The sequence below is a fragment of the Nyctibius grandis genome, chromosome 1 (genome assembly GCF_013368605.1).
Source record: "Nyctibius grandis isolate bNycGra1 chromosome 1, bNycGra1.pri, whole genome shotgun sequence".
Lineage (NCBI taxonomy): Eukaryota > Metazoa > Chordata > Aves > Nyctibiiformes > Nyctibiidae > Nyctibius > Nyctibius grandis.
This window is the reverse complement of record NC_090658.1, coordinates 13,557,091-13,583,441: the sequence shown is the minus strand read 5'-3', so window position 1 is coordinate 13,583,441 and position 26,351 is coordinate 13,557,091. Positions and strand designations below refer to the sequence as shown.

General features: G+C 45.2%; 1 protein-coding gene across 1 annotated transcript in view; it reads left to right on the top strand.

Annotated features, from left to right (window-relative positions):
• The window catches only part of TTBK1 (tau tubulin kinase 1), a 97,810-nt gene extending 71,906 nt beyond the window's left edge, over window positions 1-25,904 (top strand). The window contains exons 15-17 of the mRNA XM_068404713.1: window positions 4,209-4,463; window positions 22,748-24,336; window positions 25,478-25,904. Coding sequence (XP_068260814.1) covers window positions 4,209-4,463; window positions 22,748-24,336; window positions 25,478-25,904 — 2,271 coding nt within the window. The remainder of the gene's footprint in view (window positions 1-4,208; window positions 4,464-22,747; window positions 24,337-25,477) is intronic.
• The last annotated feature ends 447 nt before the right edge of the window (window positions 25,905-26,351 follow it).

The following is a 26,351-nucleotide window of genomic DNA, read 5'->3' as shown; positions in this document are numbered from 1 at the left end:
TTCTGTCTGTGCACTGCTCAGAGCAGCACCCAGCAAGCTGTTTAACAGAGCTCTTAGGGTTTACTTTAATGTATGCATTTCAGGAATGTACTAATAAATCTCTGCTTATTTTTATGCACCAATGTGCAGATAAAGCTATAGAAATAGCTAAAAATCAGTGGGAAAAAAGATTGAACCTGCACTTCTGTTTACATGTTAATCCTGACATAGTATTGCTGTTACTGTTGGAAATCATTTATATCCACACCTAGCTATATAATTTAAAAAGCTGTGAAGTTCTTAAATATGCTGAGTTAATTGATTGACACTTGACAGAGATGGCAACTTACTGCTGCCTTCTGCATTGGAAAGAAATACAAATGTTCATAACGTTTTAACCGTTACTCCTGACTGTAGGTGTGTGCTCATAGGTATTTCTTGGCTCTGAATCTCCCTTGCTGCTAGTGCAGTTGACATTGTACAAAATGTTTTGAGACTTGCCTGCCTAAAACATGCCTATCTAAATGATGTTGCATCTAAAAAAACACAAGAAAAGTGAAGCAATAGTGGGAGATCATATTAACTCTTCCTTACCTATTCTTAGATATATTCTGCAGAGTTCAGAGAGCATTTTACTTACACTGTGTCTTACAGTCCCATCTCCCAGAGCCAAGAGTTCATCTTTTAGAAAAGGCCCCAGTGTGGTGTATTTCCTTACCAACTTAGCTGTGTAGTTAGAATCACTCTTAAAAAAATCTCCCTTAGTGCTATATTAGGCCTTTTTTCTCCCACAGCCAGCCTTTCACAGCCATGAGAATGCCACAGATTGACTTATTTAAAGTTGTCCATGTCTTGACCCTGAGAGGGCAGCAGCTATGGAGCTTATGAGCCCTTCCCAGCCATACCCCACCATTGGCACCTTTGCTGAGAGATCTGCAAGGATGCTCAGCATGAAGACCTGTGTTGGTAACACCATGGATAAGACAGGAGGCAGTCAGAAGCACATTGCACAGGCTGCCTGGGCCAGCCTGGGAGTCCAACTTTACCTATAATCACTGTTTTTCTTCTGTAAAATCTGTGCTGAGAACCTCACTGAGTCAAGAAAATATTCTCTATTCTCGTGCTGAGCCCACGAGTGCTCCCATGCTCCTGAACTTCATCATTGCCTCATCTGAGGGATGCTATAGTTGTGATGTTGCTTGACAATACCCTTGGGAGCACCATAGCTGATCAGGGGATGACCACTTCAGCAACCCCAACATGCTGTTCTCTTCCTCCATGGATTTGAGTTGATGGTGATTATTTCTCGGAAAGGGATACAGAGACACAGGAGAGGGCTGCCTCACAAGGACAGGGCTCTAGCGTTTTGGGTGATCTGTACTGCCTCTCTGGTTCATATGGTGTAGAGCCCTGGGTTGCCCCAGGTCTGTTGCCTGGAGGAGCTCTGTTTGATTTGCATTGAGGACTGAAAGCTGAGCAGGGCTTTCTCTGGGTTGTATTTTGGGCCCGGTGGCCTCTGTGGCCTCAGACCCTGGAGCAGTGATGAGAGAAATCCTTGTCACTCCCAGAGTGCCCATAGACAGCAGGAGGCGAGGACAGAAACTACAGCTTCACTGGCTCTGAGGCAGAAGGAAGAAAAGCTGGGCTGAAATAATCAATCTATGGGTAGAAGCAAAACACAGCAGGCTCTCAGGTTTCCCTGGGCAGAAGAGGTAGGCTGGGGGAAGAAAGCAGCAGGAAAAATGAGGTATGAAAAGGTGTTGTGTGTCTTGGTTTCCTGTCCCTTCTACAGCATTTTCTGTGGGCTGCACTGAGGAGACCTGACGGACCATTTCTCAGTGGTGAGAAATGGGCATTTGCAGAAGAGGGGTGGACTCTCATTGCCCCTCACTCAGTGTAATTCCTGTTGAGCTGTGCTTGGTGCCTGTTGTAGATAATGCAATTCTTTAACATTCAGCTCCTCTGGCTTCCCTCCACATGAGAAGACCTTGCCAGCTCATGGAGAAGGATGTATGTAGAGTTGGCCTCTGTCCCTTACGCTCTTTAGTTCAGAGTCCCTGTCCATCCATGTGTTAGGAATAAAGGATCAGCAAAAGGGTGATACTGTAAGAGAAGTAATGCTCACGTTTGCTCGTTAAATATATACAGGTCATAACAATCAAAACCTTAAGCTCAGTAGAAATTCCTAATTATATTTTATATCTTTAAAATATATTGACTTCTAGCAACATCACATTTTTCTGGGACTTCACATGAGAGGTGTCATACTGCTCCTGTCCAAACAAAGCAGAATAAGCCTGATGGAAGGTGGTCCAGCCTGACTGGTGCCAAGGGCAAAGGGATAAAAGGGGGCAGCACCTCCAGCATCGGCTGTGTAGTTTAAGCATTAGAACATCAGTGAAGAAAAGTGGTGTGTCTGTAACCTCAGCTTCAGCCAGGAGACAGCAATACCTAAGTGTGCTTGCTGGTGAGGTGTTGCAGTTTGCCCCCTCATGGTCTAGGCAAGGTCCTTTGTCCTATGCTGCAAAGGAGGTCCATCTGGGTAGTTGGAGTGATCCTTTTTGATCTGAGAAGTCTTTACCATGTTGGGATGATATATACATTGGAAATCATGCAATATGCTGAGCCCAAACATGGAGCAAAAAGCAATAATAAGAATTCCAATGTACTTAGTTGTGCAGCCTACAAACAGTACACCCAGGACTGAATTTCTACACCATCTATGCAAAGAAGAGATGGTTGTCTCTATGACAAATCAGAGTGCTGTCTAGAATTTCCTTGTCTCTCTCAAATACTCTGTATGACAGCCTTACATTATTATTATCTGAGAGTCTGATATATGCAGTGACATGCAGTACATTTAGGACTGTGAATAATTGCTTTTCACATTTAATGCCCACCACAAGCTGAGTAGTTCTCAGACACTTATGAAGATAAGATACCTGCCTCAAAGCACTGCAAAGATATTGAAAGTTACAGGGAAGAGATGAGACTGGATGAACTTCAGCTCTTTTTCTCGTATCATTTGCAAGGGCAACATCTCTAGTAAGGTAAGGAGAGCAGTGTTGGCTTAAGAAAATACAATATTGCCTTTTCACATTTCCCAATTACATTTTGAAACCTGCAGAGACTCTGAAAAGAAATGCAGCACAAGGAGGGGAATGGATTTGAAAGGAAAAATGTAGTTCCAGGAAAAATGGTCTGGTTTTGGAAATTGAGGTTGCTGACCCCTGTGAAGTGCTAGTTTCATAGCAGAGGTAGAAAGGGGAGGAAGGGCTTAGCATTTTCAGGGTGAAGAATCTGAAGTCATTCCTGTAATGCCTTTCTCTTCCATTCAGTGCATAAAGAGAAGGTAGGGACTGCGATCTCATCCTGACACAAGCTGTCCTCTGAGAATATACTTTCCTTCCTCTCCTGGCCATCCCAGGATCACAGAAGCAAAAAAGGGACAGAATCACAGAATCATAGAATCAATCGGGTTGTAAGAGCGCATCTTCTCCTCATGTCCTTCCGTGGCTCTGTGTTTTGAATTTCTCACTGAAAGGAGAATTATACTCTGCTTGCCTTTCCAGCTGCTGCCTGTCCTCCGCTTACCAAAACTGGAAGCATTAACACTCCCCCTGCAGGTACTCAATATAAAAGTGTATCGGGAGGCCAGCAGTGTAAGTGTGAGAAAAGGAAAGTCCACTAACAGCCCCCAAAGTGGCCTTTGCAAAATCCCTGGAGTGATTTTTAATAAGACTCATTGAAAAAGCCCCTGAGAATCCCTCGCTTTTAAATACCTATAATCATTTTAGCACCAGGTGTTTCACCTTTTCTCATACACATGGTTTCCACGTGTGTTCAGAGTTTAACTGTTACCTATATGCAGATGTATGAATAGCCTAATGACATGTCAGGATGAGTGATGCCAGAGGAACAGAGAGGTGAGGCGTGTGGCCTGAAGAGACAGAGGAGGGGACAGACGTAGCAGAGCCTGAGACTGCTGGTGTCGCTCATGTCCGCGTGTGGCTGGGGAGAGCATGGCAGACCCCCTGTGATGGCAGGCTCCCGTGGTGCCTGTAGGATCCCCGGGAATTTATAGACACAGAGCAGTAAGTAAGCCCTGAGTAAAGCAAAAGCATTTTTCATCTACCGGCGAAGATGTCTGCAGCATGCGCATCACAAACCAGGGGCGAGTCAAGTCTTTGCCTGACACCTTTTCCTCCACTCTTCTTGGTCTTTTTCAGTTGGAGGAGGACAGGCCTTCTCAGCACTCCCTCCCGAGGTACAGCCCCCTGAGAAGACTGGCGTCCTCCGTTTTCTCCTCCTCAACCCTGGAGACAGAACACTACCCTCACGTTGGTGGCACTTTCATACAGCGCAGCCGTTCAGCGGAGAGCAGCCCCGTGCGCATGCCCCACCGCAGGCACATGCCCCTCACGGCAGGAAACCACAGACTCATGCCTTCCGTCCTCCGCATTTCCAGGTCCCAGCTCCAGCAGGTGTGGGCCCGCTTCACACACAAAACATAGCCTGTTCAGGGAAGCAGCAGCCTCCATAATGCAATAATAGATCCCACCTGCCCACAATGTGTCACCACTTAATGCAATATTGAATCCCAGACAACACTGGCCTAAGGTACTGTAACTTCCAAAGCCCCTGCAACCAGACCCCACAGAGACTGAAAACATCTGCCTTTCTAAACCTCCCAGCAACCTGGGCGAGGGACGGCAGCATGGCCGAAGATGAGAATGCAGATGGTGAACGTGTGATGTGTGAAAGAGGTGGATGGCAGGGCTCATCTCAGAGTCTCACTCGCGTGTCCTGCAGCCTTGGGGTAGGAAGTGCAGGGCTGCCTCACTGAACACATGCAATCAAGCCACAAACATTGTCAAATTATGACTGGAGTGGAGAGACCGTGGAGGTATCAGCAAGCATTACCTTCCCCAGGCAAATCGGTTCAAGCATCTTTGTTGGTATCTTACACTGGTTCAAATCTGTAGGTGGTTTTACTCTATCTAGATATAGGCAGACTCCCGCTGGAAGCTCACCTGAGGCAGGACCTCAGGATTTGTCCCTCTTGTGGAGTTACGATCATGTATCTCTTTGTTGCTTTGGCTTTGGAAATCCCCTTGCTTTTGTTGCGGTTTGGTTTCCCTACAGTGACCACACGTTTCTGTCTCTCTGGCTTTGCCTCTGTACATGACAGTGGACCTGTTTGTCTGCTCTCCACTCATAAGCTGCTCCAAATCTACCTGCCTTCCCCCAGAGGCGCTGACTGTCAAGAGTTGGACAGCAAGGATTTTCTTACTGATCCAGCTGTATATTAACGCTATTTCTAAATTCCAGAAATTTTAGGCGCCTGCAGCTTTTCAGTGGCAGACCAGCTCTGCTTCTTGACCTTGCTTGGAAATGCCCATGATAGCAGATCTCACTTGAGAAATAAACTGGCCTCAGCACTTGGTATACAGAGCCCCTGGAGCCCTTGTCTAAAACTGACTTGAATCTCAGAGGAAAAGGGAGATCAAAGTTAATTTAAATTGTCATAAGTATCCTTATTTCCTGGGTTTGCAGGGATATATTGCCCTTCTCAGTATAGCTGCAGTGTAAAACACCAGGCTGTATGAAGACCTTTTGTAATTAAGTGAATGTAGTAACTGTCTTGAGCCTTTGGTCTGGTCTTCTGCGAGAAGAGGCAGTACGGATGTTAAGGTTAAAGAAGAAGGGGTCATTGCTGGTGCTCAGGGCTTTAGGAAAGTGTGAGTCCACGATAAAATACTCTGCAGAAAGTATATAAGCACAGGATACAGACAAGAAAACATATAGAAAGCTCAGGCAGATGTGAAAATGGCGTGGGATAAGTATGGGTGTTGGAAGAAAGTTGTGACACAGAGGTATTCCTGCATAGGTAGGGTGTTTCCAGTGGAGTTACAATGAACACTTCCTTCCGAATACTGATTTCTGTAGGTGTGTCTGCCCTGCCTGAGGCTCCCTTAATGTCAGATTCACCCTTCTATAAGCAACCCCAAACAGTGCAACCCCAGATGAGGTCGGTGGTGCTTTCTGAAGCTCATAGGACCTGGCCAGGTGGGTCTGCATGCCGCAGGACATGCTCAGGCTGGCTGGGTGTGCGCTGCCTCCTGCCTGCCCACAGAGCATCCCAGTGGGGGCAGGGATGGAGATGGAGGGGGCAACACACCCTCCTTGAGAAGATTCAACGTAGGCATGACCAGTCTCTTCCCAGTGTAATTCTTGAATCAGTGACATCAATTTCTTTTGATTTGCCCCCAGAACATGAGTGAACAGGACACTTCACTGCCCAGCCAAAATTTTTATCTGCAATTTATTGATCAGTTTTATTTTTAAAAAAGGCACTGGGCATTGCCAGAAATACTTGGACTGGATTAACCAGTAGCCTAATTCTATTTGGCAATTCTCTTGTCAAGCCCAGAAACCGAAAGAGCAAGGCTTTGCTGTTCTGAAAGTGACATGAGAAGGGATGATTTCCTTAAGTAGACTCTGCTCTGATGTTATTTTTTCCATGTTCAGTAGAGACTTTAATAGAACAGCAGATTCCAGAGAAAATGGAATTTGTGAAAGAAGTAGATTTAAAATCAGTAGCTCTTAATAATTTTTAGTTCATAGTCTCTAAAACACTGATGTTCACTTTTCAAGGTCAATTTTAGGAACGAAAATTTCTGTTGTTCTATTTTTTAAAAACAATTTTTAGTTTTGGCAGTGAGAAAAGGGAACGAACAGGATAACTGGGTATTTATAAACTCTAACCTGCCCGTTTCAGACAAAAACCATGACTAGCTGATAAGTAGCTCCATATATAACATAAAGAGCAGTAATCTATCTAATGCTATTCATCATGGTTATATATAGAACTGTTCTTGCCAAGTAAACTTGATACTGTTGTTCTTCTAAGTTCAAAGGTCTGATTGATAAAGATGATTGATTTATATAGATTTCAGTAAGACTTTCTTCCAGTTAAAATTATTAATAAATTGAAAACCAACTAACCAAACAAAATATGTTTATATGTTGGTATCTCTTACACATGGAGACGTTTCTCATTAGGACTCCTGATCTCCTGCCCTTAGCTCAGCACTATTCCATGTCTTTAGTGGCTGTCAAGAAGAATAAAGAAGTCACTGAGGAGAAAGTTTGCAGGGACAGGAAGATGGGTGGCTTGATAAAATAATACTGGCAGGCCAGCTCTTCAGAAGGATCTGGACTGCTTGATAAGTTGCCTGCATTCAAACTAATTATTGCATTCAGCCAGGGACAAGGTCATGTTTTGAGTATGAAGTATATAGGTCGCACGCACAGAGTGAGAGAAACTGTGCCCTGGGAGGTGCTGTCTCCCAAAATGAGGTAGGAGTTAGAGGAAATAATTAGCTGCACGTAAATGCTCATTATGCTGCTATAGCCAAACAAAAAAAAATTCTTCCTTGATGTACCAGCAGGAAAATGAAGATGTGAGCAGAGGGGAGATCTTTTGTACTGGTGAGATCACTACCAGACAACACATCCAAGTCTTGTACAGAAATTTTTTTAAAAGATTTTCAAAACCTAAAAAAGGAGAAGTAATACAAGAATTGTTTGAGTCTGTAAAACCTGCCTTGTAGAAGGAGCTTGAAGAAATGCATTAAAGACAAAACTAAGAAGTTACATGATTGCTGTTAGGAGTACCTGCCTGAAGAGAGCAAGATGGGTTTTTAATCTGCCAGGCAAAGATATGGGTCTAGGTGCTGGAAGATAAAGTAACAAAGGTCAAATTAGAAGTAAGATGATCATTTTAAAGACATAGGTGGGTGGTAAACTGCTGAAATAGATTATTAAAAGACATTGAATTCTTTGCTGTTCAGATTCTGTAAGGTGGGATATTGATTTCTAAACTAATTCTTTTAAACCATCAATTTTGGGCTCTATACCAGAATAATGGGGCATGTTGCTGTCGCCTGGGTTTTATGGGAAGTTTTATTTCATGATCAATATGGCTTTTACAATTTAATTCTGCACAAATTAATTGGTGCTAATGGCTGGAATCCTGATGTTGCAGTATTATGCAAAGAGTATTAAAAATAGTCAATTTGCAGATTTTTTTAACATCTTCATCTAATGCTGTAATAATTACTATGGAATCCACATATTGTTGAGGAACAGTTGGCAAATTAAAGAAATGTGAAAACAGCTCTCTTTTTATATCTATGGAAATGTAATAAATTAATATTAAAACTAGTTACAGTGCAATTCTAAAAAACCTCTGTAGATTACATTTATATTGCATTTATTTATTGTGTTTCATTTATAATGACTGCAATTATAAATGTAAATATGTCCAAAAACAGTTATCAAAAAAAACAAAAAACAAAAAAAAACAGCTAGAAAGCTCAAAGGAAGTGGCAAGCAGCCATTTTCCACTGAAGGCTGCGCTTTCGTGGTCAAGTTAGGGGAGCAGAAGTGTTGGTTCTCTAAGAGGTACCCTCCTACCCCCACTCCATCCCATCCAGCCCTTTCAGCCCTTCCCCCTGTGCCAGTGCCAGTATTCATGTGGCTGCATGGACCTGCACGGGGAGAGGGAAAGTCATTTTCAGCTTTGGTTCTTTCCTGCTTTGGTTCACTGTCCATTTGCACAACTGACAGCACTGGGAAACCAGGGTCAGCAGGGAAGAAAACAACTGATGGAGGGCTGTTGACATGAAAAGTGATCATGGAGCTACGGGCTGAAAAGTTAGTTGCCCTGGTTATTTTTCCTTTTATGTTTGATAAGGTTCCTTAAATTCTTCAGCTGGGGTAAGTCAGTGTAAATCAATGCTAGTGAAATAAAATTCCCTTTCAGCATCAGACTCTTAGGCAAATTGCATTCATCAGAAGGGTCCGGGAACAGGGTTTGTGTCCTGAAAGAGATGTTTTTACTTCCCATTGTACATAGCACTTGTTCTCCTCAGAATCCAAAATGAGGATTGAAATGAGCATTTGCCACTCCTTTACAATGCAGAGATCATCAGCATCAGAAGGACAGGTAGCTGTTGCTAGGATCTTATGCTCTACTTCAGTGAGCAAATGCACATCAATTGTATATACATACAAAAGCCATCTTTTTATATCTTGGTCTCTTGGCTCCTTTCACTTTCTTTCTATGCAGAATGGGAGATGTTTCCAATGTATCACTCCCTCCCAGCCTCCTTCCCACAGGAAGGAGCTAATGAGATGTGATTTCTGTGAAAACATTACTGTAAATGATTGGGTTAAGCTAGCATGAATTAGGTCAATGTAGTTATGCCAGCACACATTCACTTTCAGTGGATAAGGTTTTGGTGGGAGGGGGCTGGCTGAAAATAAGCTATACTGACAAAGGTGCAACTTTGCAGATGCCAGTGCATCTGTGTTAGGAGTAACTTGTTGATATACCCATGTTGACAAAGTCCCTGGTGTGAACCTGACTGTCTGTCATTCCATACTTTTTTGCCAATGTTGAGGGGCAGGTAAGTGGAAGAGTTATGTTGCATCACCTCTTTCACTGTTTAAAGTCTCTTTTGTTACGGTGATGACAGAATGTAGGATAGAAATGCCCTGTAAGACAGCCATATGGGTGATATAATCCCATCCCTATGCTACCTCTTCATGGTGAAAATTATCTCTTGCTCTTCCACTGCTTCTCTTTGTTGTGGGTCTGAACCTGGACATTGTGGTGGTCAAAGCTGCTGCAAGACTGTTGCTCTGAAAGGGACAAACTGGTTCAAAAGTTGTATTTGTTGGGCTAAGTGTCGTTGTGGTTCCTAGAGACTTCCAACCTGGACTGATGCTTTCCTTTCCGCATGACAGATGTTGACTCCAACACCTTTCCTTCAGCTCTTTTCCTGTAATTCATGTGCTGATTCTTTAACGGTCCCCAAGGACAGAGGCAGATGAGCCCATCTCTCAAATCCTGTGTCCAAATGACTTTTGAGGAGTGTATAGGAAGCTGCTCTAGCTGCCTTTCAGTTACTAGATACTCAGCTGAGGGTCAGAGTTTGAGCGCACCTTCTCCCTTCCAGTGCTGGGAGGCAGCAGGCCTCCCAGTCACCTGAGCTGCGAAGGATGTTGGCAGTTGCCACCTCCCCAGCCCAGGATGAAGAAGCTGTACTTGGACAGTTGGCCTCCAGACTGGATTGAAATAAGGCAGCTGACTCCAGGACTGGCTGACATTCTCCTCTGGGATCTCATCCATTGCTCCATAAGCAGAAATATTGCTGCTCAGCTGCCACCCAGTTAGCTCATGTTTAAATCTGAATCTGGATGCAAGAACAACAGCAGTGAGCGGTAACCCTGAGCTGTTGGTAGGCTTTGCATACAAGGTGATAAGTAGGCAGAACCCTCTCATCTTCACCTCACTGCTTGAGAAGCTCTCTTAGGCCTAGTTGCCTTTGTTCCCCTTTGCCTATCCTGTCTCTTTCCCATATGACAAATTCATTTTACTCCACCCCAGTTGCCAGTGCATGTTCCACTCCACACATTCACCTGCCCCCGTGGTTTACCTCTGTTGCTGTTCACGCTATCTCACCCCTCGCATCCTTACTGCGTCCCTGGGTACCTGCACTACCTCCTGCCTTTCTAGATCCCAAGAATATGTGGGGCTTGCCTCCTGCACCAGTTTCCTGTGCATTGCATATCTCATATTGTGCCATACAGTCGCTATAGCACTTTGATCAGCCTCTTTCCTTCCCTCCCTCTGATTTCCTTGGAGGAAAGTGAAAAAATGGCACATTTTGGCACTTGGAGCAGACTCAGCTCTACATGGAGTCTGTGTGAGGAATAGTGATCATGTTGTTTAAGGGCAGTTTGATTTCAAAGATGATAATGGTACCCTCCATTTTCAGGACAGTTTCACGAGTTTCAAATCCTGGAATCCTTAGGACTTAGGAAACTCCCCCAAATTATTGTGTACCTGAGCAGCGAAATTTAGAGAGCTGGCAATGCTTAAGACACAGCTACCATCTGTGATTGCAAACCATGTAAATAGCTGGTTAAACACCACTTCTATTATTCTGAGCTTGTCTCTAAGTTCCATTTAAATTGGTGCCTGGTGTCTGTGAGTGACAAAATGTCTCAACTCCAGTTGCAAATAGTACAAGCTCTTTCAACTGGATGTTTACTGGGCTGGCAAAAGTGTCTGTCCCCATTCTCCAGCCTGGGAGTTGGGGGTGGGGGGAAGGGATCCAAATAAAAATAGAAATAAATAGGGTATTTCAAACAGGCAGGACAGGGCAATTTAAGTGCAACAGAGCTGACACTTTGTTCATTAATTCTAAACTTTAACTCACTGGTTTTTCCCCTTATTGCATGTCTTATCTGGAGGTATCACAGAGTGGTGGATTTTTTCCTTGAGGATTCTTGTTCTTCACTTTGGCACATACAGTGCCAGTTCTTCCCTTATCTGGCCTGTGCCACTGGCATTAGGCCATCAAAGTGTCTTGTTGTTTTAAAAAAGCTCCGTGTTTCTTCTGCGATCCCATTTGGCAGCTAGCTCTCCCCAGCTGCTTCTGCGGCAGTCAAACCCGGGTGTTACATGAGAAGGCAGCATGCCTTTAAGAACCAGTCAACAATGTTTTTTCCTTTTTGAAGTGAAAAAAATCCATTTTGGATATTTTTTTTGCATATAGGACTTTTGGAAAGAGGCCTGTTGTTTCAAACTGGTCAGCAATAATAAGCAAAGGTGTCCTCAGCACCTTGCCTAGCCTGCTCACGAAACAGAGAGGTTGAGTGACTCTTCGGTAGTTGGGCTGCGTTTCTTTTCCAAAGGTGACTCTAAAGCCAGTTAACATACACCTTCTTTTCTAACTCCTCTAGGCTGTGAGCACTTTGAGATGAGAAACAAAACAAATGACGTTTGGGACATTTCTCTGCTCCATGCTTCAAACATTTCTTCCAAAGGGTTCGCTTTGGAGTGTTTAACTACCTCATTTGTCTTTTGTTTCACTAGCATCACCACGCTTTGGTACCATCTTTATCACTGGCTACACTGCCCCAAAGTGTACAGCCTCTTCTGAGAGACTTGATAATTTGTTTTGTAGTAGAAGCCTTCTGCAGTCAGATGGGAAACCAGGGCAAACACCTCAATTTAGCCTTTCCAGAGTTTATTCAGAAACAATACTAATAGTCACAGTACTCATACCTTCCTGTGGCCTTTTAACCCAAAAGATACCCAAGTGCTTTATTTTTCCTATGAGTCACTTCCCTGGTATTTGACATGCACGAGGAGGAAGTCAGCAGCCTTACTCCAGCAGGCAACCACTAGAGGAAGTCAGCAGCAAATAAAGGCTTTTCAGAAGATGTCAGGATGAAGCCAGACGTGAGAGTTTGATTGCACAGAGAGAATTTCAGGAGGCAGAATATTATTTCATTATCTAGAAATTGTCAGGACGGTGGGTGGGACCTATATACCAAATATAACAAATATCATTGAGGCATTTCTTTGACTGCAAATCACCAGGAACTTCACTTACTCTCCGATGTAAAAATGCACTATTTGAATCTGGTGCTGTGATCCTATGTAAATAAATTAAGGCAAGAAAAATATAATCCGTGCTAGTTTAGTCTTGTATTGTAAAATAGCTCAACAATAGGATGCACTGTGAGACTGAAGATCAGAAGGCATGGAAAGATGTGTTCAGTCCTTTTCCTGTTTCCTCATGTCCTTCCCTCTCATGCCTCCATCAATTAATCTGGAGGGATTGGTGACAGATACCCACCATGTTTGTCCAGTGGGTCTAGCATCTCTTCCTTAGGCTATGTGGAGTCTCTGTGGTATCCAGTCACATTTGTATTACAGCCACATAATACTGCATCAATGACCTGATTAATTTTTATTGTAAACTGCTGGGTTAGGTGAATGACGTGTTTTATTAATGGTTGTCAGTGGAGATTTATTCACACCACTCTCAGAACTTTACCTGGAGCTGAGAGCATTTTGTGACTTTCACACTGAATAAAAAAGGGCTCTTTTATCCCAATCTGTTCAAAAGAGAAGCTTTTATTTTTATTTTTGTTTTTCCTTTTCTGTTTTTCCTTTGGTGACAAATGGGAAAGAAATATTTGGAGATAGCAATCATATGTTTGTCTAGCTCTGCTTGGCAATAACAGATGGGCTTCAAGAGGCTAGACGAAGAAAATAAAATTGCATTTCCTAGCAGACAAGGTCTGAAGCCTTGAAAATCATGAATGATTTGCAAATCCCTAAACTCCTGTTAGTGTTTATAGTGAATAAATTGCCCCAGATATTTCTCAGCTGGAGAACATGGGGTGCTTTTCTTCTTGACCTGCTTCCCCTGTAGTTGCCAGCCCTCCCCAGAGTGACTGGAGGAGATGACAGTTTCTGGAGAGGCTGACCAAAGTAAGCCAGATGTGCTTCCTGATTTCACTCTTGTCCCCAGGGTGGTGTTGGGATGCTTTTTGCTGGAGCTTCCATTTCAGATTGTATGTGTGTTTATATGTGTTCATGACCCACACATGGAGTGTGAATGGCCACATGTGGTCATGCCTTACAGAAGCATTTCTGTGCCGGTAATGGGCCACTTTGCACACATCCAAGTGCTCAAAAGGCTGTTGCAAAGAACGAATCTCAGTCAGTTACAGAAAGTATCCTCGTGGTGTTTGGTTCAGATGGCACACCTGGCCTCCTTTGCACATTGCAGATCTGGTTTTGGCAACCTGACCCAGCCCAATTTTCTTAATTCAGTGTCTTTTAGCATACATATCCCTCCATTCGCCATCACCTGGTGGCAGAGTATTCCGGGGGTAGGGACGGTGCTGCCACTTGAGATGTAATTTATTAGTATGCAAACACCTTTTCGGGTAATGTTGAAACATTAAATGGAATGTGTAAAGGCTGATCGTTGCGGTACTACCTTCCTCTTTGTTGCATTTTTATACCCTGTGTTTTGTGTTTGAGTCGCTATAACACACAGACCTGCATTTGCAGTTCCAGGGGACAGCGCCAAGATTAATTTCTGGGAAATGTTTCTAAGTATTATTTGATGTATTGCAACTCCTTTGTATTACACCTGCCATTGAAAAAATGATGTTACAATGAATGTACATTTTGAACAAGCTGCTAACCGTGTAACCTGGGGGTTGGAAGCAATCCCCATTTTACATTCACTTGCATGTCTTTTAGCATTTGAAAAGAAAATTGCTTTATGTTTGGAGGTTTGGTTTTCTCATATGCAAAGTGTTTCAAGTCGGTTACCTCATCTAGTGCACTTGCCTCATAAGAATCCCCAGGGCTTCCTCCAACAACTCCAACAAGTTTCTCAGTTTAATTGTGAGTGCAATTAATTGATCTGGCAATGTGAAACACAGTAATGGCAAATTTCCTCTGAACAAGTCAGATAAGGAGGATTTCCATGGGACTCTTGCCCCTTCAGCTTCGTCCCTCCTAAAAAAAAGCCAGATCATGTTCTTATTCAGCACTGCTGACTTCTGGTTATTTTTATGACTAAGGAAGATGTTTAGCTTTCAGAATCTCCTTCTTCTTCTTTCTTGCTGCTATTAAGTTGCCTTTACAATTAGGGACTAGAACAATTTTTGGATTATCATTTCCTTCCACTTTGCTCGCCATTTCTTGAGTCTCTTTTGAGTGATAAAAATGACGTGGTCCCCATGTCTGCTCAGACAGGGAGCTCTGCGTTGATTCTTACTGGAGACACTGGTGGGTGCAGAGGTGGGAAACTAAGTGGCAGGCGTACCACCTTTACAGAGCTATTGCTTCTGTCCAAGACACTAGGAAAACTGGCACAAACCTAACAACATACGAAAGCACAAATAGAGAAGAGCAGAGCAGTTATCCAGCATAGGACTGGACTGTCCTGTTCACCTTGATAAAAAAAAGAAGAGAAAGGCTGTGGAGCATTTGATGGTAAGATGCTGAAAAGAAGAACATATCTCTGACATTTATGGTGCTGATTCTTGGAACGTGGAGATCCTGCAAGCAAGCGTGGCAGCTCTAAGACCCCTGCTACTTTTACCTCATCTGATGCTGGTTTGAAGAAAGAGCTGCTTCAGAAACTCAGATTCTAGGTTTTTTTCCACTCACTGTTGTCAATCCTGCCAGATCTCCCAGTCCCAAACAAGCTTAGTCTATGTTGGCAGAGGATAATGTCACTTCCAGGATATGCTATGGTCCTGATAGTATCCAAATCAAAGCTGTTACAGGGAAGACTGGACTATGGCGCTTGCTGTTTGTGTGCCGTCTGCATCTCTCAGGACTAAGGCCTCTTCCCATTCCCAGTGGAACAATTAACGTCATGTTGGGAACTTGATTTCTGCTTCTCGGACTTTCCAGCTCCCATGAAGAATCTCAGGGACCAGCATATCCTCCCTTTGCATTACCTTGTGTCACCTGTTAGACTTCTGTCGCTGCTAAGCAGGAGAGAGTCCAAACCATGTTTAACCAACTGCTATTCAAGTAGGAGGTGAATGTGGGTTTCTGTAGTCATTTCTAATGAGAGGAGACAAAAGCTGTAGGTAACCTGTTATGCTTCCTGGTTTGCTTGAGGAACTTCATCTGCTGAGACTTGAGCTTGCTTGAAGCAGTGGATCTCAGGGAAGGCCCCTTCAAGCAGGTCTCCAGCATTAGGAGGCACAGCAGAAGGGCTTCCTCAGGTTGCCAGAAGTCCTCATCGATTGCTAGGGACAGAAGATTTGAAGAAGCTGTGGAAGTTCGTCTCAGGGGGAGGGTAGCAGGGAGACGGAGGGGAGGCAGCCTGCTGTAGCTTTAAAGGCGGTACTAAGTAAGGATCCATTTGGAAGGGCGTAGTTGACTAAAGGGATCCAAAGCTTGTTTTCCTTGAGTCTTTTTATTCTTCCTCTATCTAATCCCTTTAGAGCCTAAGATCAACCCCTTTTTGTACTGCAATAACACTGTAATATATGCTTGCACTAATTCTTCTGGCACACCGAGCATGCAAGACCGATTTAAAGCTTTTTTTCAGAAGAAAAACACTGTATTATTGTGTATATAGAAATACTGAGAGAGAATTTGAATTCTGTCTCCTGTATAAAAGCATGCATTGATTACCTGTATGTAGACCATGCTGTAAATGCTGCAGAGTACTGTAAAATCCTACACTTGAAACCACAATGAGGCAATGTCATCAAAAACAAACAAAACAGAAGCTGTGCAATGGATTTTGTGCCTTTTTTAAATCCATGTATGTTAATCCAGACAATCGGAAAAAAAAAAGAAAAAAAAAAGCTTGTATACTACCAAAACCTTATTAAAGAATCAAAGGCAGCACCTTGGTGATGGCTGGGTTTTTTGTTTGCTTTCTTGCTTTGTTTTTCTACTCCCTTTGCTTTCCAACTCTGGGAAGGTGTCCCCTGCTCAGCCTTGGTTACATCGAGCACCAGATAGGGAGATGAAGGAGCTCTGGTAGAACAGTGAGAGTTTAATTATCATTTACTAATGTGATCACTGAAAACTTGCAGTTAAGACGGATCTGGGAATAGAGCAAAGTTCAGTGACTGCTGGAGATGTGTTTCATGTACTTTGGAAGGCCACACTGTGAGTTCAATTTACGTAAATTTAGACTAGTACCAATTTCACTGACCTGAGCCCAGTCTTATCACAGCAGCAGGTTACAACTATCTGCAAACTATATAAGTTTTTAGAGCTCTGCCTTGATGGTTACCAGCATCCAAACTGGCTAAACTTAAGCAAGTACAATTCAACACCTACGAACACAGCAGTAAGAGTTTATCACATTTCTCTTGGTTTCTTACACTGGGCATCTTCCGCTGGCTGGCAACGCGGTGTGCAGAGGGCAGGTGGATGGTTGTCTCCCATCAGACATTTAACAAGGTGTTTAAGCACATCTGGTAAACTTCCAGCCCCGCCACCCCTCAAAACCCCAGGAAGATGGATGCAAAATTGTGGCTGTCCTGCAAGTAAGGTACTCCTGCCTGGGCTGCTCAATGAATCCAACTGTGCTTGCCTTTCATCATGACTCCTATTTGAAGGCAGTCTCTGCTGTAGAGTGGCATGTGGTTCAGCCCCAGTTGCTGTTGTTCTGCCTGAGATCAGGTTGGAAGAGGAAACACAGCGACCGACCCTGTCTACTTTGGTGTGAATTGCACAGTTACTAACTCAGTGTTTTTCTGAAAGTGGCTGGAGAGGGAGGCTGCAGGCAGTAGGTGCATGCAAAGGCTCTGGTACTTTTGGAAAGGGTGGTGGGATCTTTCCCCCTTGGAGGAGAAGCACGAGACCCCCAACTCCTCAAAGGCAGAGAGCAGTTGTGCAGGCAGGTGACAGTCTGGGCAGAACAGCTAGGGTTAGGCTATGGTCTCTGACTTACAGGGCTGTACATTGTGGGTCCCTTTTTTTCTCCTGGGAACTGTATGGAGGGTCAGGATTCTTCTGAGTCTGCCTCTAACAGGGTCCAAAGCCCATCTGTTCCATGATGAACGCCTCGAAGTGTGTTTTGGTTTGCCCCTATAAGGCTATTGGTATGTGGCAGGTGTGTATCTCTGTCAAATGCACTGATGCCATAGTGGTAACCACACTCTGAGACATGATTCAGAGCATGGTCTGAAACAGAACAGTAGATAGAAGTGGCATTTCCTGGTTTTGTACTAGGCAAATATCGTGATTTTTTTTCCTGTACCTGGTGTTTGTTGGTTGGAGTTTTTTTCACAAATTATTGCATTCAAAATATTTAAAACAAAGAGATGGGAGAGAAAAAAAAAATCCCAAATTCTACTGTCTAAGGGAAAACTGATTAGGCTCACGCAGGAAACTGTTCCCCTTCCCCCACATCGGTGCAGAGCTGCTCAGGAGAGCAGGCTTTTCTGGTGGACACTGGGCCCACTCTGTGCCATGCCATAGAGTGCTCTGCTGCAGGAGCATAGGCACAGGCAAGCTATAGGGTCTCTTCTCTGTGCCCTCATGAGTTGTGAGATCACCAGAAAGCCATAAGGCAGAGCAGGTACTGTCATCACTCTTCATTGCTGTAGGGACCTGGGCAGAGTGTGCGTGATTTGGCATGGGGCAGGACATATATGAGCACGCTAATGAGCTGGATGTCAGTACTGCTTCTGAATTCACCAGTATGAGTATGCTCTGTGCTGCTGTCTGAGAAGAACATGTCTGGCTACATTCCTGGTTACAAGAGGACCTGGGAACTTCTAATATGTGGTTGTAAAGTTGCTGTAGCAAAGTGGAGACTGCACCTTTGCTGATTTTTGCAGTTTTTGCAGCATCACTAGGATGAAGGAACTTTACTGCTGCCCATACTGGCGATATAAGTCTCCTCTGAGGATGTCCCAGTGCCAATGATCCTGCTGATTTGAAACCCCACCAGTTTATAGTAAAGACAAGCCCCCAGACTCCACTTAGCTGTTCATGAGCAGAGGGGCAGAGATGGACTTGAAGGGGCTGGTTTCTGCCTCTGCCAAATATCATAGAATCATAGAATGGTTTGGGTTGGAAGGGACCTTAAAGATCATCTAGTTCCAACCCCCCTGCTATGGGCAGGGACACCTTTCCACAAGAAAGCAGGTAGATCTTTTTCTGTCCTGATTCTCCTTCCTCTCTATATTCTAACTCTGGCCTCTGTGCAAAGCAGGGATATTTATTGTCTTCCAAATACATAGTTACATAGTTACCCAAAGTAGTTATTAGCCAAATTGAACTTAAATGCAGTCAAGTTTTATGGAGAGACAAGTGTGTTAAAGAGTTGAAATGCACAGACTTTGTGGGGAACACACGCTCGGACACCATACAGTGCCATACGCATTCCTGGACAATTGACTGACAAGTCAAAGGAGAGCCAGGAGTGAAGATCTGAGCCCAAGCGGGTGGGAAAAAAATGGTTCACTGTCCAAGGACAGGCGATGTGTCTTCTGAGAAAATGAGGAACACAGGCAGAGATCAGAGCTTGCTGGAGGTAAAGGAAGTCCTTTTAACTCAGACTCGGCCAGCTCCAGTGTAGCTCTGCTCACTCACAGTCTTGATAGCTTTGTAAAATGGGGTGGCTGCCTCAGCTCAGGGCATAGTTCCTGCTCATAGTGGAGTGAGCCTAGCAGAGGGCCACCAAGATGATTAGGAACTAGAAACGTATGACACAAGGAGAGGATGAGAGAGCTGGGTTTGTTCTGCCTTAAAAAGAGAAGGATTGGGGTGGGATCTTATTACTTCCTTGAACTATCTGATGAAAGGATGATGCCAGACTCTTCTCAGAGGTGCACAGTGGAAGGATGAGATGTGATGGACACAAGTTGCATGAAAGGAAAATTAGATATATGAATTAGATATAAAGAAAATCCTTTTCACCATGTAGAGCCTCAAACACTAGGACAGGGTCCCAAAGGGGTCGTGGGCTCTCCATCCTTGGAGATACTCAGAACTCAGCTGGATAGGGCCCAGAGCAGCCAGCTCTATGTTGGGCCTGCTTTGAGGGGTGATTGGAGCAGAAACCTCCAGAGATTTCTTACACCTTTGTTATTCTACAATTTTAAGATACAGGCTAAGCCTCTCCACTCCTTATCTTCCAGCATCTTCCCACAGTCCCTCCCCATTGGTACAGCAGAGGAGAACAGTTCTTCTCCAGCCTTTGGGGAATAGCCCTAGAGCAGCTGAGTGTGCTGTAGTACAAAAGACAGGATGACTGTCGAGAGAGGACACAAGCTTCTCTAGTGAGGAGTTCAAACTGGGAACACCTTGTTCAGCAGCGTGTCAGCTTGCAGCCAGCTGCTGATGACATTAGCTCAACAGTGAACACAGTCTCAGACTTTGATGCCCTAGGACCGTCTTCCTTGTTAACAGCTTCAGGTGATGATAGTAAAGAAGGTAAGAAAATATGTGTTAAAATAATATTTGACCCTAGAGACATTTCAATGAAGTTTCTTTTAGTTGGATTTGTAGGTAACTTCTGTATTAGCCTGATTTGGGCTTTCACTGACCCACTCTACCTTTTGTATCAGGATGACAGATGTGGAACTTGGACTGGTAAGAGGGACTTACCACCCTTTGCAAAGGAAATTACCCACTTGGCTTCCTCCTTCAGGCATTTCTTGGAAATTAGTCCATTCAGCAGCCTAAGATCAGATTCTTCCTGTTGGCTGGATTTGGTCCTCCATATTTTTTGGTATATTTATGCTCTTTGGATTTTCTCCATGGTGCATTTACAGTGGCAAAACAACCACGTCTCAGACTGCTTTAAGGAATGCATTCTGGCAGTTTTGGGGTACTGCATGCAATAGGTTAAGAAGTCCAAGTCTCCCAAAGGTAGGTAGAAGCCAAGCAATCACTGCTGTGCTTAGGGTGCAGTGTCCATGCAGGGAAACAGAAAATACATGGGGAAAATGAAATGACAGACAGAAAGGCAGTCCATTTACTAAATACCGAAGGAATTTGTACAGTCAGAACTGGAAATACGTGGAGGTTAGAAGGGTATCTACAGCATGACTCAATGACAGCAAAGGGGGACCAGAGCAGAAGAAGGAAAGAACCATTATTTTTATTACAGCAACATCATGCTGTCCAGTTCCATGTCATACCTTATTGCTTAGTGCAATCTCATCTCACAAAAGCTTCTGATGTCTTGCAAGGGAAAGAGCTGTTGAGGAAAGAGGGGTTGCTGGAAACAGGGCTGCTGGTGGGACAGACTGCAGGGCACGGAAACCATATCTCTGGCCTATATAGGATGTACTCTGCAGGACTGGATTCAGTTCTTCTTGACCAGAAAGCAGATAAGATGACACAAGCTCCTAAGAGCTGAGAAGAGATTTGAAGGTTTGTGTATGCAAAGAGAAACCAGCGATCCTCCAACTGTACCATCAACCACAGCATCTAGAAAATGGGGTAAAGTAGAGCAGCAGGTGAACTCTTGTTGGGGACAGGGTGCTCTTTCCAGTGGGAGGCTCAGCACAAGGCAACGTGTTGGTCAGGGCTTCTTTATCAGGTACCAGTCCCACTGGGGAAGCACATCTGTTTGATCAGGACTCCAGGGATAGCACTGCAGGTGTATTTCTTGGGAAAACCAAATCCAGCCAACAGGCAGAATCCAATCTTAGGCTGCTGAATGGACTAATTTCCAAGAAATGCCTGAAGGAGGAAGCCAAGTGGGTAATTTCCTTTGCAAAGGGTGTAAGTCCCTCTTACCAGTCCAAGTTCCACATCTGTCATCCTGATACAAAAGGTAGAGTGGGTCAGTGAAAGCCCAAGTCAGGCTAATGCAGGGTCATCTTCAGGGCCAGGCTTCAGCTTTAATGAAAGAAGAGAAGCAGCTTTGGACTCCAGAGGCATTGCCAAAACCAGCCTGTGTTTTAATTTATAAGATATAAAAACTAGTATTAAATGGATAACAAGTTATTACCATGCATAACAGCTTGATGCTGCCCACCAATCTATTTGAAATGTCCCTATTACACATGAGCATAAAAATCTTACGTTCTTCAGGCATACTAATAGGGCAGTTGCTCTGCACAGAATAACATGCAGATTTTCAGCACAATTTGTAATTGTGTCACTGGACTGAAAAGCTTTTGAGGGCTTCCCCGCACCGCCCCCCCTCCCAGAGACAAAAAGATTTATTCCCATAGCCAGGTGAATGTGCTAGCTGTTGGCAGCTCTGTAGCCCACATAGTTAAATGGGTGCTTGTTTAGTTGTGTAGCCTAAATATCCTCTGCCAACATCAAATGCTGCTTGAAAACGCAAATGTTTGGAGCCCTTCTGTTCATCATTAGGACTTTTCAAGGGTAACGTGATGCATTATTGACTGATTGAGTTTATGGAGAGGCTTTCGTTTTCCAGCCCTCTTAATAGAAGGGTGACCTAAATGGTTTTTTTTGAAATCCATTTTGCAGAGTGGTGCTGCCGTGGTTTTCATTTACAATCAATTGTTAATTAGGTCAAACTTTGATGGGCATTTCCTATTTATTTTGCCCTTCTTTGCTTGTTTGGTCAAGCTTGGTTGGTGTGTGAGCTGCTGCTTTTCTGTTAGTATTATTGCAATCATTTCACAGCCTACTCCTGGCGCCTTGTGGGCAGTCTCTCCGCCACAGATTGCTGCTTGAGAAACACTGCCCCCATCAACTGTCCTCTCCTCCCATTGCTTTAATGGTTGGACACCCTAGAGTCTAATAATGGTACTGTATATGTCAGCTTTCATAACTTACTGGCTGATCATTTTAGTGAAAGGAGAAGCCTGTAGAAGACTGAATTAGGAGTTGCTGGAGGGATGTGGGAGCAGAAGGTGGGGATGAATAGCACAGCGGGGGAACACAGGAGTGCTACAAGGGTTATTGCCCCAGGGACAATAGTGGATGGTACTGGAAAGTGATCAGGAAATTCATCTAGCCCAGAGGGGCCCCTTGAGTTCACTGTGGCCTGGGCATAAAAGAGAGTTGCTGAACGGTTCCAGTAAGGAAGCAGTGAATATGTAAATACATAAATACTGAAACAAATATATATATACTGAAGAAGACTAGGAAACATGAAAAAAAAACGAGTAATTGCTTGCAAACAGCTCTTCTAGGTCCAGGTTAAAGACTGCTAACAAAGGAACTCCTTTGGCACATTTTTTTGCCTTCATTGATAAGTATCTGTGAATCTCTCCCTTCTAAGGTTTGTACCAATTGAATGATCGAGTAATCACTGCTCAGGCATATATTTTGGAAGCATGATGGACTAGATGCTTTCCACTGATGCTTCCCACTGCTGTTGATCTTGATGTCTTCTGGGTCAATGCTATGCCTGAATATTAACCCTTTTCCTTTGTCACATCTGTCTTCTTGCAGGCATATATGCTGAAGTCATTTGAAATGAATGGTCTGCCCAAGGCGGTGCCTTTAAGTTTGCCTTATCAAGACTTCAGAAAAGATGTGTCAGACTACTGGGAAAAGCCTAAGGTATCCCAGCGGATAAAGAAAGTTGATTTCTCAAATGTTGTCTTGACTGCTCCTTGCAAACCTCTGGAACCTTATCTGGAAATTAATGGAAAAGAGGAGGAGGAAGAAGACAAGGAAGAAGATGAGGAGGAGGAAGACGAGGAGGAGGAGGCAGAGGAAGAAGGGGATGAGATAGACATGCAGAGTGGTTCCAGCAGCGACCTGAGTCAAAAAAGCACAGAGCGCAGCCAGGAGTGTGCACCATCCACGCTCCTGGCTGATGACCAGAAGGGATCCAAGGGTCGAGTGTCCACTGCTGACGGTGACCTGGAGCTGGAGGAAGGCTCAAAAACGCTAGTGCTGTTTTCACCAGGTGATCTGAAAAAGTCTCTGGTGACCACAGACTTGGCTCCAGAAGTTGATCTGGGGACTCTTGCTGCACTGACACCTCAGAGCGAGCGACCACAGCCTATGGGTAGCCAACTGGATGTATCCGAGCCAGGGACCCTGTCCTCAGTCCTTAAATCTGAACCAAAGCCTCCCGTGGCAGTGGCTACAGCTTCCTCCCCCTTTACCAAAGTTGAGCGCACATTTGTTCATATTGCTGAAAAGACTCACTTAAATGTCATGTCTTCCAGCGGGCAGCTGATGAGGCATGAGGAATACTGCCCTCCGGGCCAGTTTGAGGAGGTCATTATTGAAGAAGAGCTGGAGGACAACCTGGTGCTGGTAGAGAATGAAAGCATACATTCGGGGCTAGAAGGGGCAGAGACGGAGAGCTGCGCACTTTCGGCTAATCACATTGAAACCACCTCAGAGACAGTGGGGGAGCAGCTGGCCCTTCCCAATGGCATAGCAAAGCTTCCCGAGGACAAGCCAGAGCCCTCTGACAAAGTGGCACTCTTGCTGGATTTGGAAGAGCCTGGCAAGACGGTTACAAGGGAGCCTGACCTTGAGAAGTCAGCGTCAGTGGCAGAACACCTTAAGCGAGCAGAGACCCTCCTGGACACACCACAGCAGGGCCTCAGGAGACCTCTGGGCTCCAGGTATAGAAGTCGGATACCCATTTTGTTCTCTGAGGAGGATACCGGCTCAGACCTTTCAACTTCACTCTCGGCCAAAGAGAGGCTTTATAAGAGGGCAAAGCAACCTGACTTGGCTCGCCTAGTGATGGAGAAGAGGCAAAACCGCCTCCTTCGGCTGGCCTCAGGGGCCTCCTCCTCAGCATCCTCCAGCGATGAGAGGCGGCGGGCCTCAGAAACCCTGTCAGCCACCGGTTCTGAGGAAGACACCCATGACTCTGATGACTCCATCCCAAGGAAGGCAGGGAAGGAGAAGGCTGCCCTCCTGGGGAAAGAAGAGAGACCCATAAGCACAAAGAGCAGAATTCCTCGACCCATCACACCAATGAAAACACCGCTAGAGGCGGCAAAGCCTGAGAGCGCCGTGGCGATGGCAGTGCTATGTAGCTCCCCGCAGGACGCAGCTGTTGCCTACAGGTAAGACCAAAATGGTAAGCAATGCAAAATGTTGGACTTCTTGTTAAGGGGGGTGCAGCCAGGGCGTTGCTCACCTCCTACTGCTTTACCCTTCACTTGGCTTGAATGCGCAGTCCATCTCTGTTTCCTACAGTCATTTCAGCTCACCGGTGTGTGAAATTCCCACCTCTCAGTCTTCGGCTCAGTCTGGTCAAAGTGCCAAGCCTCTTTTCAGTTGCCCTGGCTTTGAGGCCTTATTCCCTTCCATGAAGAGTTTCATTTGATCTGATCCTGCTAATAGCAGACCCCTCTGGTTTTGAGCTCTCAGTTTTGCAGCATGCTCGGCATGGCTGTGACTCTGCAGGGAGACCTGGCCTGGCTATTATGACTAGAGCTGCAAGGGCTGCAAGGTTGCCAGTTGTGATTACCTCACAAGATGGCCAGCATGCAAAGAGCTGGAGATAGGGAAGTGCACATGCATGGGCTTTGGCAGTGACCTGGGACAGCGTGGGCAAACTCCATGTGGTCTGAATTCGCTACACATCCCTGTGCCTGGATTTTTTTTGGAGGTACTTGGCTCTCTATCAAGTAAGCGCAGAGATGTAAGCGGAGGTGGACCTTCTGAATTCACCAGTGTTTGGCTTTTCTGCCTGGCCTTGGCGCTGGAGGTCCAGCCCAGGAGCAGAGCTGCTGCTATGGCTCTGCCACAGGTCCAGCAAATTCTGCTCTTTCAGAGACATGGGGTAAAAGGAAGGGATCCCTGTGGGTTGGTTTATCTTCCAACACAGTTACTGTCAGAGACCAACTGGTGCAATCCAGCTCATGCCTGCATTCCCAGATTGTATCTCCTGCTTTGAAGGAGGTTGCTGCATCCATGCTGCATGTTAAGAAGAGTCCCAGATACGTGCTACCGGCCAAACCATGCCTCCGCATTGTCCCAGAGGGTGCTGGAGGATCAGGGCAAACACTTACTAGTTAACAGAATCAAGAGTTACAGGATGGTGTTCAAACCAGTGCCCCATCTTGTTCACAGCATAGCTCCTGTCATCCTGGTTCTGGAGACTCCTTGTAATTGCCAAGCAACATTCATGCCAAACCTGCCAGGAGCCTGGATCCCCTTGCAGAAATTTCCCTTCATCCTCCCTCTTCTCTTCCCCTGCAGGCTTCAAGCACAGAGACCAGCTGGAAGTGTCCCAAACGAGTGCCGAACAACACAGATACAAAGTCGGCTTCCTCCTTCGCCAAGCTCCACTTCTCTTCCTCCACGGAGCAGCTCATGGAGGTCCAGCTGCGCATCCCCTCGGAGCCCTGTCCTTCCTTCAAGAAACCCCAGTGCTTCCCCCCGAAGCCAGGTGCCGCCTCGGAGAGAAAGTCCTTCTCCCTGCCGACAGCATAAGCCAGGGACTTCTCTTCAGCGAGTTCCTCCTTCCCCCCGATCTCAGCCCCCAGCTCAGGCCCTGGGGCCGACAGGAGATTCCCTGCCCTCTCCTGGTGCAGTCAAAAAACGACAAAGAGGAAAAACCCAGACTCAGAGTCCAGCAACCAAAGGAAAGCAGGTGTCCCTGGAAAGTAAGGCAGCTGCCAGATAATGATCTTCTGCCAGCCCAACAGACTGAATAACTTCTGCATATAGTATACACTTGAGATGCTGCAGCACAGCCTTCCATGCTGGACCCACGAGTGTATAGCAGTAGCTGTACTTCAATGCTTCACTCACTCTTACCCCACACCGTTGCGATCAGCTCCCACGGGCCTGAGAGCCTCTGAGCCACGGAGCCTTCTTGAAGGGAGACATCCAGCCCGCAGCTCACGCTTGCTAACGTACAGCACCAAGCAGCGACCCAGGCAGCCTGCCTAGTGCCTGATCCTCCTCCCTCCCCAGGCATTCCCCTCTCTCTGTTAGCAATACCAGTCGCCAACACCAACCCAGCTTTGGAAAGAGGAGCAGAGGTGACAAGAGCAAGGCCTGCTGGGGAGGAAGGCTCCTGTCCTGCAGGCAGCTCCCTCCTCTCTCCTTTCTGGGAAAATGCCAGCCT